The sequence below is a fragment of the Syzygium oleosum genome, unplaced genomic scaffold (genome assembly GCF_021117445.2).
Source record: "Syzygium oleosum isolate NSW1041296 unplaced genomic scaffold, Sole_v2.1 Sole_v2.02, whole genome shotgun sequence".
In the NCBI taxonomy this organism is placed as follows: domain Eukaryota; kingdom Viridiplantae; phylum Streptophyta; class Magnoliopsida; order Myrtales; family Myrtaceae; genus Syzygium; species Syzygium oleosum.
In genome coordinates, this window is record NW_026607486.1 from 14,678,768 (window position 1) to 14,694,127 (window position 15,360).

Here is a 15,360-nt window from a genome sequence, read left to right on the forward strand (position 1 = left end):
ATATATCAAGATGGTAAGGAAATAACATACTTGCAAATTGTGATTTTGATGGTTTTGTTTTGAACTTCCAGGTAGCTCTGGATCTCCTGCAAAATGGTGACACTGACAAGTTGGCTGCAATATAGAAAACAAAGAAGAAGACTATTTTAGAACTTCTTACTTGGAGTTGTAAAAGGAAGGACCGTAGAAAAGAGCATCCATCTCACTGTCAAACCACGGAAGAACATTTGCATTTACACTGCCTTTGTGTTCCCACCACAATGGACACAATTGTTATTGGTTGGACACAATTGTTATTGGTTGCAGTTGATGTCTTGACCATTTGTTCACGGGTCTTGCAAGGCATGACTTGAAATTTTTTTAGTTGCTTTAGGTGGCCAGCGATCAGAGAAAAAGACTTTGAACAGGTGTTAGTGTCCTCTTTTTTTGTTCTTTTTATTTGAATCAATACCAAGATCCGTATATATAAAAGAAAGAAAATTGTAACTTCCTAAAGAGAAGTGTTTTTTTGGCCAATATATAAACAGAAGTTCTCAGGTCATTTTTAACAACAATGGCGTCCTACTTCTACACTAGCTTCATGCCCACACTCCTTTGTGCACTCTTTGTAATTCAAGCCTTGGAATTCAGTCATTCCAAAGCCTTAACAAATGTAAGCTGCATTGTCGCTGAGAGGGAAGCTCTTCTCCAGTTCAAGCAGGATCTTATTGATCCTTTGAGACGACTGTGGTCGTGGACCGGCAAGGGTTGTTGCGAGTGGGAAGGAGTCAAATGCAGCAAGAAGACTGGTCACATCTCGAAGCTAGATCTTCGTAATCCCTGTGATGGCTTAGAGGAGTGCAGTCTGGGAGGTAAGATACATCCAGCTCTAAAAGAATTGAAGAATTTGAAGTATCTAGACCTTAGTTTCAACAATTTTTCAAACCAAAAAATCCCGGAATTCTTAGCTTCTCTTCAGAAACTAGAGTATCTCAACCTCTCACATGTAGGCTTCTATGGAGATATTTCTCATCAACTTTGTAACCTTTCCAGCTTACGATACTTGGATCTTAATAGTGAGTGGACATGGTCCTGGCTTTCTTTAGAAACAAAGAACCTCATATGGCTATCGACATTTTCTAACTTGAAATACTTAGACCTGTCTTATGTCCACGTTCTCAACCCCAAAGAATGGTTCAGTCCCATCAATTTGCTTTCCTCCCTGGAGTTCTTAATACTGAGGGAATGTGATTTGGGTGATATTTCAACCTCCCTACATGTCAATTTCACTTCTCTTAGATTCCTTGATCTGAGTTTTAACTCCATGAATTCATCTATTCCTCCTTGGTATCAAAACTTCAGCAAACTCAAACATCTTGATTTAAGTTCTAATGATCTCCAAGGCATATTCCCCATTGTCATCCTTAAAAATAGTCGGTGGCTTAGATTCCTTGATGTCTCCGCAAACAGGCTGGAAGGTGAACTTTTGAAAAACTTGAGCATTTTCTGCGATCTACAAGTACTAAGCTTGAGTTACAACCAATTTAGTGGGAGGATTTCCGACACCAGGGACGGTCCTTTGATTTGTAGACAAACTAACCTGAAGACCATTGATGTTTCCAACAACAATTTCAGTGGTCAATTACCCAATCAATTTGTGAATTTCAAAGATCTCGAATTACTTGACCTTTCACGGAGCTCGATTTCAGGTTCTATTCCCGCTACTGTGGGCCAACTATCATCTCTAAGAAAGTTGGCCCTCTTTTCTAACAATTTGAGCGGGAACATTCCCGAAAGTATTGGGCAACTATCCAACCTAGAGATTATGGACATTGGGGATAATCAATTAGATGGAGTAGTCAGCGAACTTCACTTAGCAAATCTCACCAGCTTGACCGAGTTGTACTTTTGGTCGAATGAGCTTGTTATAAATGTTAATGCATCTTGGGTTCCTCCTTTCCAAATTCAAGCAATTTCCATGTCCAATTGCAAAGTGGGACCAAAATTCCCAAATTGGCTTCAAACTCAGAAGAACATTTCGATGTTGTACATGTCAAATGCTAGCATCTCAGATGAAGTTCCCCATTGGCTGCCTGACATTTTATCTAACATTGAAGAGTTGGATCTATCGCACAATATGCTCAGAGGCAACATATCCCGAATTATTGGAAAAAATATGTCACCATTAAGGCAAGTGTTACTTTCTAGAAATAACCTTAGTGGTGTCATTCCAAATTCATTATGCATGTTAGATGGACTGTATTTTGTTGATCTCTCTAAGAACCAACTATCTGGGAGACTTCCACAGTGTTGGAGGAAATCGCAAGCAAATTTGGAATGGATTTTGTTGGGAGACAACATGTTAAATGGTCAGATTCCAAACTCTCTATGCCATTTGAAGCAATTAAGAGCTCTAAGCCTACATGAAAATGTCTTAAACGGAGTGCTTCCAAAATGTTTACTAAAGCTAGATTTGGCAAACCTCGACCTCAGTGACAATCAATTCACAGGTAGAGTACCTCCTTTTGGACGACACTCTCGATTATTTACCATAATCAATTTGGAGAGAAATTACTTCACTGGGGCCATTCCTTTGCAGCTATGTCATCTTACTAATCTCCAATATTTAAGCCTAGCGCACAACAATCTTTTCGGAAGCATTCCTCATTGTTTCAAACACTTCTCACAGATGTGGGCCAATTCCACTTTTTCTCCGAGTGGGGGATTCATGGCGAGGTTTCCCATTATGGTTAATATTAAAGGAACAAGCCAAGAATTCACCACCACCCTCCCATATTTATTTTCCATTGATCTTTCATGCAACTCATTAGACGGACAAATACCGGAAGGGCTGACTTGGCTTGCTCAACTTCGGAATCTGAACCTCTCTCAAAATAAGCTAATCGGAAAAATCCCTTCAGATATTGGTAACTTGAGAGATTTAGAATCATTGGATCTATCCAATAACAAGCTATCGGGTGAAATCCCTCCTAGCATAGCCAATCTAGACTTTCTAAGTCATTTGGATCTTTCCTTCAACAATTTATCTGGTCTTGTTCCATCGGGCAATCATCTGGGCACTCTAGACGATCAATCCGCTTATCAGGGCAATGATGGACTTTGTGGAGCTCCTCATTTGAAAATTTGTGTTGAAGATGAGCATAACGATATGGACAAACAAGATGGTCACAGATCGAGTGAAGATGAGTCTAATGAAAGCTATTCCATTGTTGTTTGGTTTTACTTAGGAGTAGGAGCGGGTTTCGTAGTGGCATTCTTGGGATTCTGTGGCATATTATATTTCAAGAAACCTTGGAGGATCACCTATTTTCGAGCGGTGGATAGGGTTATCGAAAAAATTGCCGATCGTGAGGATAATTACCATACCTTGATTTAAGAGAGCTTTTCAATTCGAACTACACAAAAAAGAGGTTATTTTGTATCTCTCTCTCTCTCTGTCTCTCTCTCTCTCTCTCTCTCTCTCTCTGTCTCTCTCTCTCTCTCTCTCTCTCTCTCTCTCTCTCTCTCTCTCTCTCTCTCTCTCTCTCTCTCTCTCTCTCTCTCTCTCTCTCTCTCTCTCTCCATAATTTCTTTTCCTCGTGCTCATTTATTTTGTTGGTAGATGTTACTAATTGTGTCTAGCATTTGTTCTCACATTTGTGAGTCGCAAGAAGAAAAGTAAATGATTAATAGCTCTAATAATTTATAGTAAATAGCCCTCGTAATTATAAGTTAGATAAATTATATTTTATGATGAAAACGGGCAGTATAAGACGCTAAGTTTGATAGATATTAGCAATCAGAAAACGTAGTTTGAGTTTGTGGAATTGACAGGAAAAGCAAGACGCCTGAGAGTACGCATTAGTTTCCTGGAAAGGGGACTGATCAGAAGCAGCTTCAATGTTTTTTATTTTATATTTATAATAAGAAGCAACTTCAAGTAGGATCTGGAAGTTCAATAGCTTTGTGAATTAGGAATGCATAATTTCATTTTCCATTAAATTAGTTAGGTGGGAATTCTTTAATGTCTTTACTCTTACAAAGACTGTATAGTATAATTCTCGATGATTGCTTACGATTTTTGGTTATTTTCATTCACCCTTTTGTTGGTATTGTTATACATAAGGTTTGCAATACTGTTTAAATTTTTTAAGGTCATCATCTTTAATAATATTCAAATTTGTTTGGGTTTATTTACTTCTCATTTGTTTGAAGAAGTGCGTGATTAAATTTTTTAGATAGAGCGAGGGAACATATGTGCGCTTCACGTCTAACTTCATTAACTTATTGAATGTTATATGTTCTATATTAAACATAATATAGTTAATCTTTCCTATTATTTATTGAACAATTTTTAAAAGTAAATAAAAGAATTGGTAGAAGATTTTCTTTTCATAGCATTTCCTTTCTAAATGAACTAATTTGAAGGAAGAAAAAAGGGTTATAAAAGACAACTAAATAAAGAATTTATTCACAACAAACAAATACGAAAAATGATGAAGTATATGTCAAGATGGTAAGGAAATAACATACCTGCAAATTGTGATTTTGATGGTTTTGTTTTGAACTTTCAGGTAACTCTTGATCTCCTGCAAAATGGTGACAATGACAAGTTGACTGCAATATAGAAAACAAAGAAGAAGACTATTTCAGAAGTTCTTACTTGGAGCTGTAAAAGGGGGGACCATGGAAAAGAGCATCCATCTCACTGTCCAACCATGGAAAAACATTTGCTTTTACACTGCCTTCGTGCCCCCAACGTGATGGACACAATTGTTATTGGTTGCAATTGATGTCTTGACCATTTGATCACGGGTCTTACAAGGCATGACTTGAAATGTTTTAGTTGCTTTAGGTGGCCAGCGATCAGAGCAAAGGACTTTGAACAGATGTTAGCGTCCTCTTTTTTGTTATTTTATTCTTTTTTTGAATCAAGACCAAGATCCGTATAAATAAAAGAAAGAAAATTGTATCTTCCTTAAGTGAAGCGTTTTTTTTTTTTGGCCAATATATGAACAGAAGTTCTCAGGTCATTTTTAGCAACAATGGCGTCGTACTTCTACACTAGCTTCTTGCCTACACTTCTATGTGCACTCTTTGTCATTCAAGCCTTGGAATTCAGTCATTCTATAGCCTTAACAAATGTAGGCTGCATTGCCGCTGAGATTGAAGCTCTTCTCCAGTTCAAGAAGGATCTTCAAGACGTCTGTGGTCGTGGACCAGCAAGGGTTGTTGCGAGTGGGAAGGAGTCAAATGTAGTGAGAAGACTGGTCACATCTCGAAGCTCGATCTTCGTAATCCTTGTGATGGCTTAGAGAAGTGCAGTCTGGGGGTAAGATACATCCAAGTCTAAAAGAACTGAAGAATTTGAAGTATTGCAACCTTAGTTTCAATAATTTTTCAACCCAAAAAATCCCGAAGTTCTTAGCTTCTCTTCAGAAACTAGAGTATCTCAACCTTTCACATGTAGGCTTCTATGGAGATATTTCTCATCAACTTTGTAACCTTTCCAGCTTACGATACCTAAATCTTCTTAGTGCGTGAACCTGGTCGTGGCTCTCTTTAGAAACAAAGAACCTCCAATGTCTGACATTTTCTAACTTGAAATACTTAAACCTATCTTATGTCCACGTTCTCAACCCCAAAGAATGGTTCAGTCCTATCAACATGCTTTCCTCCCTGGAGTTTTTAATATTAAGGGAATGTGATTTGGGAGATATTTCAACCTCTCTACAAGTCAATTTCACTTCTCTTAGATTCCTCGATCTGAGTTTTAACTCCATGAATTCATCTATTCCACCTTGGTATCAAAACTTTAGCAAACTCGAACATCTTGATTTGAGTTATAATGATCTCCAAGGCATATTCTCCATTGTCATCCTTGAAAATAGTTGGTGGCTTAGATTCCTTGATGTCTCTGCAAACAGGCCGGAAGGTGAACTTTTGAAAGCCTTGAGCATTTTATGCAATCTGCAAGTACTAAGCTTGAGTTATAACCAATTTAGTGGGAGGATTTTCGACACCAAGGACGGTTCTTTGATTTGTAGACAAAGTAACCTGAAGACTATTGATGTTTCCAACAACAATTTCAGTGGTCAACTACCCAATCAATTTGGGAATTCAAAGATCTCGAATTACTTGATCTTTCACGGAGCTCAATTTCAGGTCCTATTCCTGCTACTGTGGGCCATCTATCATCTCTTAGAAAGTTGGCCCTCTTTTATAGTAATTTGAGTGGGAACTATTAGAGAAACATCCCTAGAGATTTTGATGATTTTCAAACTATCTTTGGTGTAATATCTATTATGATAAGTACATATGTTTGTGATGATCATTAAGGACTATGTGATATCCATGATGCATTCATTGGAAGAATATCGCGAGATGTCCTTGTACGAGTTATTTGTAAACAGCATCAACTAACTATCTTAATCGGGTAGTGATGATTTCAATGTCACTTACGTGAAAATCATATCGTAGATGATGCTGGGATATGACCATCTGAGTATGTTCATTAACTTTTTTATTATAGCCCGTTGGCTGTTAAAACATCACAGCAGAAAAACCACTAATCATCAGAGAACCGGAAACAGCTTTTGTCAGAATCATCGCAGATGTGACAACAGTGGAAGCACCTAATTCAGGGAAGCTTGATAATGTTTGAAGGAAAACACTACCTGGACAGTCTAGCCATAGAACAGTAGCTAGCAATGACTCTAAAGATTACTTACCTCTTAGGACAATCTCTAATGGGAAGATTGGAGATGTCTATTTAAGAGAAGTTCATTGAAGTCAAACGAGCAAGAGATGAAAATTATCTAGTACAAACTAAAAGTGTTCTTCGTCAAATTTTGAGGAAATTGCGTTTTATTCTTTGAGATTTCCAGAGTAGTGTTCTTGTTGCCTTGTCATTGTGAGAAGATTAAGTATACAAGCTTGATAGCAGCATCTGAGTCATAATAGTGTGATCTATTATACAGTGCTTGCTGATTGTAACTTATTTTGGTGATTATCAGTGCATTCCAGCCCAACTTATGGCTGTTAGTCTAAAGAGTGGATGTAGACTTTCTAAATAAGCCGAACCACTATATATTGATGTATTCTCCTTTACTTCCGCTCTTATATTATATTTGCACACAAGCATCTCTAGATATTCCTAATATCTGCTTCTCTTGATTTCCAAGTATTTGCTTGTAGATTTCCGCAAAATCTTCAAAACAACTTATTTACCCCTTCCCCCAGAATGCTTGATTAACCTCAACAATTGGTATCAGAGCTCTGTTGCTTGTTATTTGAAGTGTATTACTTTTGAGTATAAAAATCTTCATCTATGGCTAACATTGGTGGTTTCTATACAAGCAACTCTCAAGCTCCTAGCAAGCCTCAATACTTCGGTGACAACAACTATGGCTCGAAATAAAGAATGCAAGCCTACGTTGAAGCAACATATCTCGTTATATGGGGAGAAGTACAATAGAAGTGCCAAAAGTTGTATACGGCGCTCACTTTAGTGCCAAAGTTTCCGCCGACTCACTTAAGTGCCAAATTAGAAAAAAAAACGATCATTTAAGTGCCCCCGGCGAGAAATTCCGACTAAATTGATTACGTGGCCTTTATAAATAAAAGTTTTATCTGACTTATCATATTTTTTAAAGATTCCAATCCATGTGGACGTCCAAAATGACGTCACACAATCCTATGTGGCTCCCTCAAGCAAAACGACGTCGTACCAAGTCTAGGCAACACGACAAAGCACGGGAAGGATTCGCTCTTTGTTGTTCAGGGAACTCTTCATCGCTCACTCACCGTCGCTGGTCATCAACGCTCGCTCAATCGCCATCGTTGCGAGCTGCTCGTGAAACTCCTACTCGTGAAGCTCCAGACTTTGAGAATCACTAAAATATTCCAAATCTAGGTTTCAACTCCTTCTTTCCTCTGCCTTCAACTCCTCTTCCAAATCTAGGAAGAACACAATGCCTTCTTCCTCATTAACCTCCTTGTAACGTCCTGAATTCGACCCACTTTCGTGATCAATAAAATGGATATGTATTTCTCATTTCGTTTTAGTAAGTCTCGTCCGAAACTGATCATTCTCGGGATACTGACCAATAGGGAATGACTAACTAGGAAAACGGTACGTGGACTCAAGAACTCGACCGTGAATCGAGCCCCGATTTCCGAGAAACGACGAGAGAATATTTTGGGCCAATGTGGGCCGATCTAAGGAGGGTGACGGATTTGGTTTGGCCAACGACGTACGATCGAATCGCGGGTGATTCCGCACGACCGAAAGTACGCGTGGCCAACAATCCCGAACTTGTTCCGAACGATCGCGACCCCCGGAACTAGTGATAAATCCTCGTGTTCTCTGGGAGATCGAGATCGTCACGATTCGAGCAATCCTAAGTCGATACGCGTAACCCCTAAACAGCCGCCCGTTAGTGAGAGACGCTAAAATCGCATTTGAGCGAAATCGATCGTGGAATTGAGTCCGGACTTCGGTGTCGAATTTCGTGGACGTACGCGACTATTTTTGCAAGGACAACGTCGTATTAGTGTGGCCAATTATATTTGGGATCGGTAGGGTCGAAAATTGGAAATTTAGCCCGGGACCGAAAAATTACCAATTTGCCCTTGGACCCATAAGCCTTAATTCTGAATTTTGGGATTTAATTTAGTTTAATCAGCCTCTATTATTGCTAAAATCATTGGACCTTAGTGCCCCTAGATATTTTGACTAGAAATAATCATAGCCCTTGATTAGAGGACAAAATGGTCATTTTTGGAGGGAAGTAGTTTACCAACCCCACTCACCATTTTTGCTTAAACACTCAACTTTCTCTCTCTCCCCCTCATTCCTCACCATCACCGGCCACTCCCCTCTCCATTCTCTCCCCCATCCACACGTGAGCAGCCCCGCCGGAGCCCCGCCGCCGCCGCCGCTCGCCAGAGCCGCCGCCGTCCGCGCCCCGCCTTGCACCACCTCTCACCGTCTCTCTCCCTCTCTTCCTCCTCATCCCGTGGCCACCACTAGCACCATCATTCCCCATCGCCGCCCCCTAGCTCAGCCCGAGCCGCCCGCCGTCGCCACCGCCGTCCGCCGCCGTGAACCGGCGATCAGCCGGCCCGTTTTCCTCCTTCCGGCCAGCTTGAGTGGAGCTTAGGAACTAAGTGAGTATTAACCCTAAACCCTAATTAGGCTAATTAGCATTTCTAGATAGGTTTAGGGTAATTTAGGGGTTAATTAGGGTGATTTTAGGGATAATTAATGGCTGGTTGTTGTGGCTATTTTTGTGGTGAATTTAGTGGCTTAATATGCTGATTCGAGAGTGGAATAATTTCCTAGATTGACCTGATTTGGTGGCTGTCCATAAGGTGATTAAATGGGACTTAGATTGATTAATGAAGAGCTTAATCGTGAAAATTGATGCGTATGCTCAAATGGTTCGATTGATGGCTGAAATGTGTTGATGTCGTGATGCCATGTCGAGTGCTTAATGTGACCGAATATGGTGGAGTTTAATGGGTTATTAAATGGCTTAAATTCCGGTGGCTAAGTATATGGGAATTGCGTGCCGATTTTGTGCCATGCCGAGTGATATTCAATTGAGTAATTGGGCATGTTAACGAGACATATTGAGCATGTCAAATTGTTATTTGAGCACGTTGTGGCATTGTTTGAGCATGTCTTGGCATGATTTGATTATATGCCTATGTTGGAACTTAATGCTCATTGTGGATCATATTGTTGCCCGAGTGCCGGATTGCATGGACACGCATTTCGTATGCTGAGCATTGGCCTGATATGAGAATTGTGCGAGTATGCGTGCCTGACATGAGCATGTGATCACCTCATCGCCCTGATGCGTTTTACGCGGGGTTCAGATAAAATTTGGTGTGTGTACGTGTGATCACATAAAGCCCTGATGCGTGTTACGCGAGATATTGAACCCGTCCTGATGCGTTTTACGCGGGACGATGCCCGGATTGCCGGAAGACGGTCAACCTGATGTGTTTTACGCGGGTTCGGTCCGTATATGGAGATCGGTGTTGTGCCCGATGCATCTTACGCGGACTAGAGACACTGGGCCTGATGCGTTTTACGCGGGCCAGGAAGTGTTGGATATTGTTAGACCTGATGCGTTTTACGCGGGTCGATTAATAAATGAGAATTGGCAGTGTGCAAGTGTGCATTATTGAGCCGGATCATGAGTACGGACATATTGATGGCATAGGTGTGCAAGAGTGCATTGGCAGGTGTGCAAGCATGTGCGTATCAGTGAACCGTGTGTGATGCAGACATCATGGAGCATGAGCATATGCATGGTGTACGTGTGGCTAAGTATGATCGTGTGTGCGCCATGTGCGGGTTCTGCACTTCTACTGATATTATGAACTGTCTAACCTGCAGGGTCGTTTATATGATCGATCTGGGCCCGAGGGCCTAGGTCAATTGGTTGTTATACTGGTTGTGTGTGATTGTTTGCCTGTGAGGAGGTGCATGTTAGCCTAGTTTAGGTTTAGAGGGTTTACTCGCTGAGATTCGTTCTCATGGTTGTTAAAACCCACATTTTCAGACCCTTGGCCTTGAGGATGTCCGACGTGCCTATCCGTTTTGGGATCCCGTCCCGGATAGACCGGGAGGTGATCGAGTACCCCGTAGGGAACGGGGATACGTATATTAGACATTTTACTACTGTATGGGTTGATGTGGGTGAGCAGCACTTCCAGGCCCACGAATATATAGGTTGGTGTTTTAGGGACTACTCTGGGACTTTCGGACCTCTTAGGACCTTTGATGTCCCGTTCAACGGGCTAGGTGATATAGATCCCCAGTGTGCCGATGGAGATCTGGCGAACCCCGAGGCCTCATTCGGAGAGGATTCTGACGACAGACCTGGGCCGGTCATCTGGGAGATCGACGAGCCAGACTCGATGGATGAGGAGCCGGTAGACTGGGATTCTGACCCGGAGCCTATGGATTCGGATGGTGAGCCGGAGCCGATGGAGCAGGACCCCGAGCCGGAGGGCGAGCCAGAGGAAGGCAATTCTGAGGACGAGTCTGCAGAGGCCGAGTCCGAGCTGGATTCCATGGACTCCGAGGTCGAGTTGTCTGACAGTTCTTCCGAGTCCTCGGGATCTGACCCGGACTGGGTACCTTAGGGTTTAGCCGTAACCCTAGTTAGGTTGGGCCGATACCTTTTTGACTGGAGCCCTTCCTTAGGTTAGTGTTTAGACTGACCGCCCGGGCCACCTACCCCTTTTTGTCAGTAGTGGCTGTTGACCCGCTTTTGGTTTATTATGTATTTTGCGTGACTGGATATTGTATATGTTTCCCTGATGTTAATGCAAGTGTATATTTATGATATTGTTTGTTGTTTGTGCTATCCTTGATCACGTGTTTTAAATTGTACGGGTGTTTATGTTGCTTCCGCATGTGTCGTGATCTCTGTGTTGGGTGTTGGGTCGGTGACGCGTCCTGGGACGACGCACTTGAATCGACCTCGGTAGGCTTGTTGCGTGCCGTAGGGTTCGGGGCGTGACACTCATTGTCTCCTTCGCCTAGATTTGGTAACTAAAGGCTCGCTCACTGTGTTAATGGCTTGATGGAGTCATCCAAACTCAAATTAGTGTTTCCAATGTGGAAGTTTTGTAACAACGCCATGGACGAGTAGTTCGAGTTTGAGCTTGGAAGCCTTCCTATTTCATCATTCCTGCATTTTAGAAAAAAAAACATTAATGTTCAACTTCTTCTTCACTTTGCTGGAACGGATTTGAGCTGCTCGTGAAGCTCCTGCTCTCCATTTGCAAGATTCAGCTGATAATTTGGGGTAAACTCGAATTAAGGTTTCGATTCTCGGTGGAATGGTGATTAGGGTTTCAATTTGAGAATTTGGGTCAATTTTGCAATTTAGGGTTCTTATTTTGGAGCAAACCATCTACACAACATCGTTTTTAGGGATTATATGCTGACTAGGCCATCGGCAAGCCATGTATGACTGAGAAATTAATGAAATATAGCCACGTCGGATTTCCAGCGACTGAGATCGGAGTTGACACTTAAGTGATAGTTTTTTTTAAAAAGTGACACTTAAGTTATCCGAAAGAAACTTTTGACATTAAAGTGAGCGTTGTACACAACTTTTGGCACTTTTATTGTATTTCTCTTCTATTGTATTTCTCCCCATTATATGGGATGTGATTGAAAATGGATTAGCAATACTAGCTCAAGCTCCTGCTCGACAACAAGAAGGAGAAGAAGCTCAAGCTGTTGTTGTTGCTGCTCGTATTAAAGAAACTCAAAGAAGAGCTGCACACAATACTAAAACTAAACATCTTCTATACTGTGCTTTGTCGCCATTTGAATTTAACAAAATTTCCTCGTGTTATAGCTAAGGAAATTCGGGATCAAATTCTAGTGACATTCGAATGAATCGATAGAGTGGAAGAGATGGAGATGAACAAACTCCTTGGAAGCTACGAGCTGTTCAAGATGAAATCTGACGAAAGAGTAACACAGATGTTCACAAGGTTCACTGAGATAGTGATTGGTTTGGCAAACTAAGGAAAGATCTTCACTGACAGAGAAAAAGTGAACAAGTTGCTGAGAGCACCTCTAAAAGAATAGAGCTACATAAAGACCTCAGTACAAGAAATTATGAGAATTCAACCCCATCACCATAAATGAATTGACAGGCATACTAATGTCATACGAAGCAGAGCACCTAAATTAGGAAAGCAACTCCAAAAGTAAGAAAATTACGACATTTAAAAGCTAACAATTACAATGCTTCTGAAAAAACATCATGAGAAGATGAAGATAATGAGGATATGACGCTGTTACCAAAAAGTTCAAAAACTTCATGAGAAAAGGAGGAAACTACAAGGGAAGAAGACACATCAAATTCTTAGAGGACAAGAAGCCATTTAAGAACAAAGAAAAAAGCAAAGGTAAAGATATTATTTGTAATGAATGCAGAAAACCAGGTCACATAAAGTTGGATTGCCCACTAGTCAAGAAAAAGAAGTGCAAATTCAAAAAGAAGAAATGGGCACCGAAAGCTGAAATGAGGAGTAACACCGAATGTGAATCCAGTGACAACGACAAAACAAATCTCTGTCTTGTGGCCAATTTCGAAAGTGAATAAGAGAATGATGTAGACACCTAAATTTTTTCCCAAAAATCATGTTTACATATTTCCGAAAATATTGGAACTTGTTTTTCCACAAAAATATTTCATGTCAAATTCTTGCATATATATTACCTAGGCATTTAGTATAGTTTTTAAATGGATTATTTTTCTTGAAATCTAAAAAAGAAGAAGAAAATTTGGGGCTAGCGACTAGCCAAGCCTTGGGAATCAGATTGAAATTGAAACAAGAAGTTGGGGCCAAAATGCAATTTCCAAAAGCTGAGGGACCAATTTGCAAATTTTACAAAATTTGTCCAAGTCATTAAATCATCATTTATATCATTTTGACTCCTAATTAAGGTTGAAATTGAGCTTGGGCTAGGTTGAGTTGATCAAGCAACGCCAAAAGGACCAAATTGAATCAAATTGGTCATTATTGGGCAAAAAAATGACCAACTTTGAGGGGCTTTCTTGCAAAATTGGGTGGAGAAAATTACAAATTCTGATGAGAGGCTTAAAGCACTGTACATGAACTTGCCAATTAATCAAAAACTCCAGCAAAATTGATGGATTAAAGCACTCAAACCAGCAGCTAAAACCCAGTCCACGATTTGGCCACAATGCGAAGCTGCTGAGTAAGCAACTTCGTGGCCCCGCCATATCCTACTTAGTTGCCCAATCGCCTGATCTCTAGCTGAGGTGGAAGACAACCATTTATTATAGGGTTAATATCACGAAAAATCCTAAACTGGTACACTTGTGACAAATTTACCCAAAAACTATTTTTTTTACCACAAAAACCCCAAACTGGTATACCTGTGACAATTTTACCCCGAACTATTTTTTTGACCACCAAAAATCCCAAACTGGTATACCTGCGACAATTTTACCCCCAACTAATTTTCTAATATTATTTTTTATTTTTGCTTTTCTTTTCTTTTCTTTTTCCTTTCCTTTTTCTTTTCTTTCCTTCATCTTCTTTGTCTTCAACCTCTGGCTGGTGAGGTCGGCCCCGCCGGCCGTTGGCGAGGCCGACCTCGCCGTTGTTGGGCGAGGCCAACCTCGCCGGCAACTGGCAAGGTCGGCCTTGCCCACCCCTGGCGAGGGGTCGTCCTCGCTGTCGTTGGCGAGGCTCGGCCCTGCCGGCAACTGGCGAGGTCGGCCGAGGCTCAACCTCGCCGCTTCTAGGCAAGGCCGACCTTGCCAGTTGTTGGCGAATTCAAGCCTCGCTAGATCTGGCGAGGGTTCGTCCTCCCTGTCGCTCTGGCAAGGGCTTGAACTCGCCGGCGTTGGCGAGGTCGGCCTCGCCCAGCAATGGCAAGGTCGAGCCTTGCCAGATCTGGCGAGGCTGGAACTCTTCGGCAACTGGCGAGGGGTCGTCCTCGCCATCGCTCTGGCGAGGGCTCGAACTCGCCGGCGCTAGTGAGGTCGGCCTCGCCCAGCAACGGCAAGGTCGAGCCTCGCCCGCCCCTGGCGAGCGAGGCCACCCTTGCCAGTTGTCGACGGGGCCGAGCCTCGCCAGTGATGGTGAGGACTACCCCTCGCCAGCGGCCGGCGGGGCCGACCTCGCCGGCCCCCACCTCTGGCCGGTCATCGGTCCGGCGACCGGCCAGAAGTTAAAGATGAAGGGAAAAAAAAAGGAAAGGAAAGAAAAAAAGAAAAGAAAAGAAAAAATTCGAAAAAAATAAAAATAATAATATTAAAAAATTAGTTCAGGATAAAATTGTCACAGGTATACCAGTTTGGGGTTTTTGATGGTCAAAAAAATAGTTCGGGGTAAAATTGTCACAGATGTACCAGTTTGGGGTTTTTTGTGGTCAAAAAAATAGTTTGGGGTAAATTTGTCACAAGTGTATCAGTTTAGAGTTTTTCGTGGTATTAACCATTTATTATATACATAATATTCTTATCCAAAACATAAAACCCCTTTTAGAAAACCTACTCAAATTAGAAAATGTAATAGTAGATGATAATATTCTATTAGGTATATCAACCCGATACGATTCTAAATGATGTTTTACTTTTACTATTACAGATATCATAAGCTAAAATATACTTAAATGAAACTATCCATAAAGATCAAAAAGGTAAAAAAGCAATAAAATTTAAACATGCTTTTCATTGATTTGGGAAATGGATTGAAATGGAAAGATATTTAAAAATCTAGACAATGATATAATTACGAAAGCTTTTGATTTTTTTTTTTATGTAAAGTTGAGGGACTTGATTGGACGTTCACGAATAATTT

The 15,360-nt window shown here is 41.2% G+C and overlaps 1 protein-coding gene and 1 pseudogene across 1 annotated transcript; both read left to right on the forward strand.

The window, feature by feature from the left end:
- The first annotated feature begins 553 nt into the window (after positions 1 to 553).
- LOC115686884 (receptor-like protein EIX2) lies at positions 554 to 3,376 on the forward strand. Its single transcript, XM_056308101.1, has one exon. The coding sequence runs from the start codon at positions 554 to 556 to the stop codon at positions 3,374 to 3,376; it is 2,823 nt and encodes a 940-aa protein (XP_056164076.1).
- Positions 3,377 to 5,024: 1,648 nt separating this feature from the next.
- LOC130137315 (receptor-like protein 53) lies at positions 5,025 to 6,227 on the forward strand (annotated as a pseudogene).
- Positions 6,228 to 15,360: the final 9,133 nt, after the last annotated feature.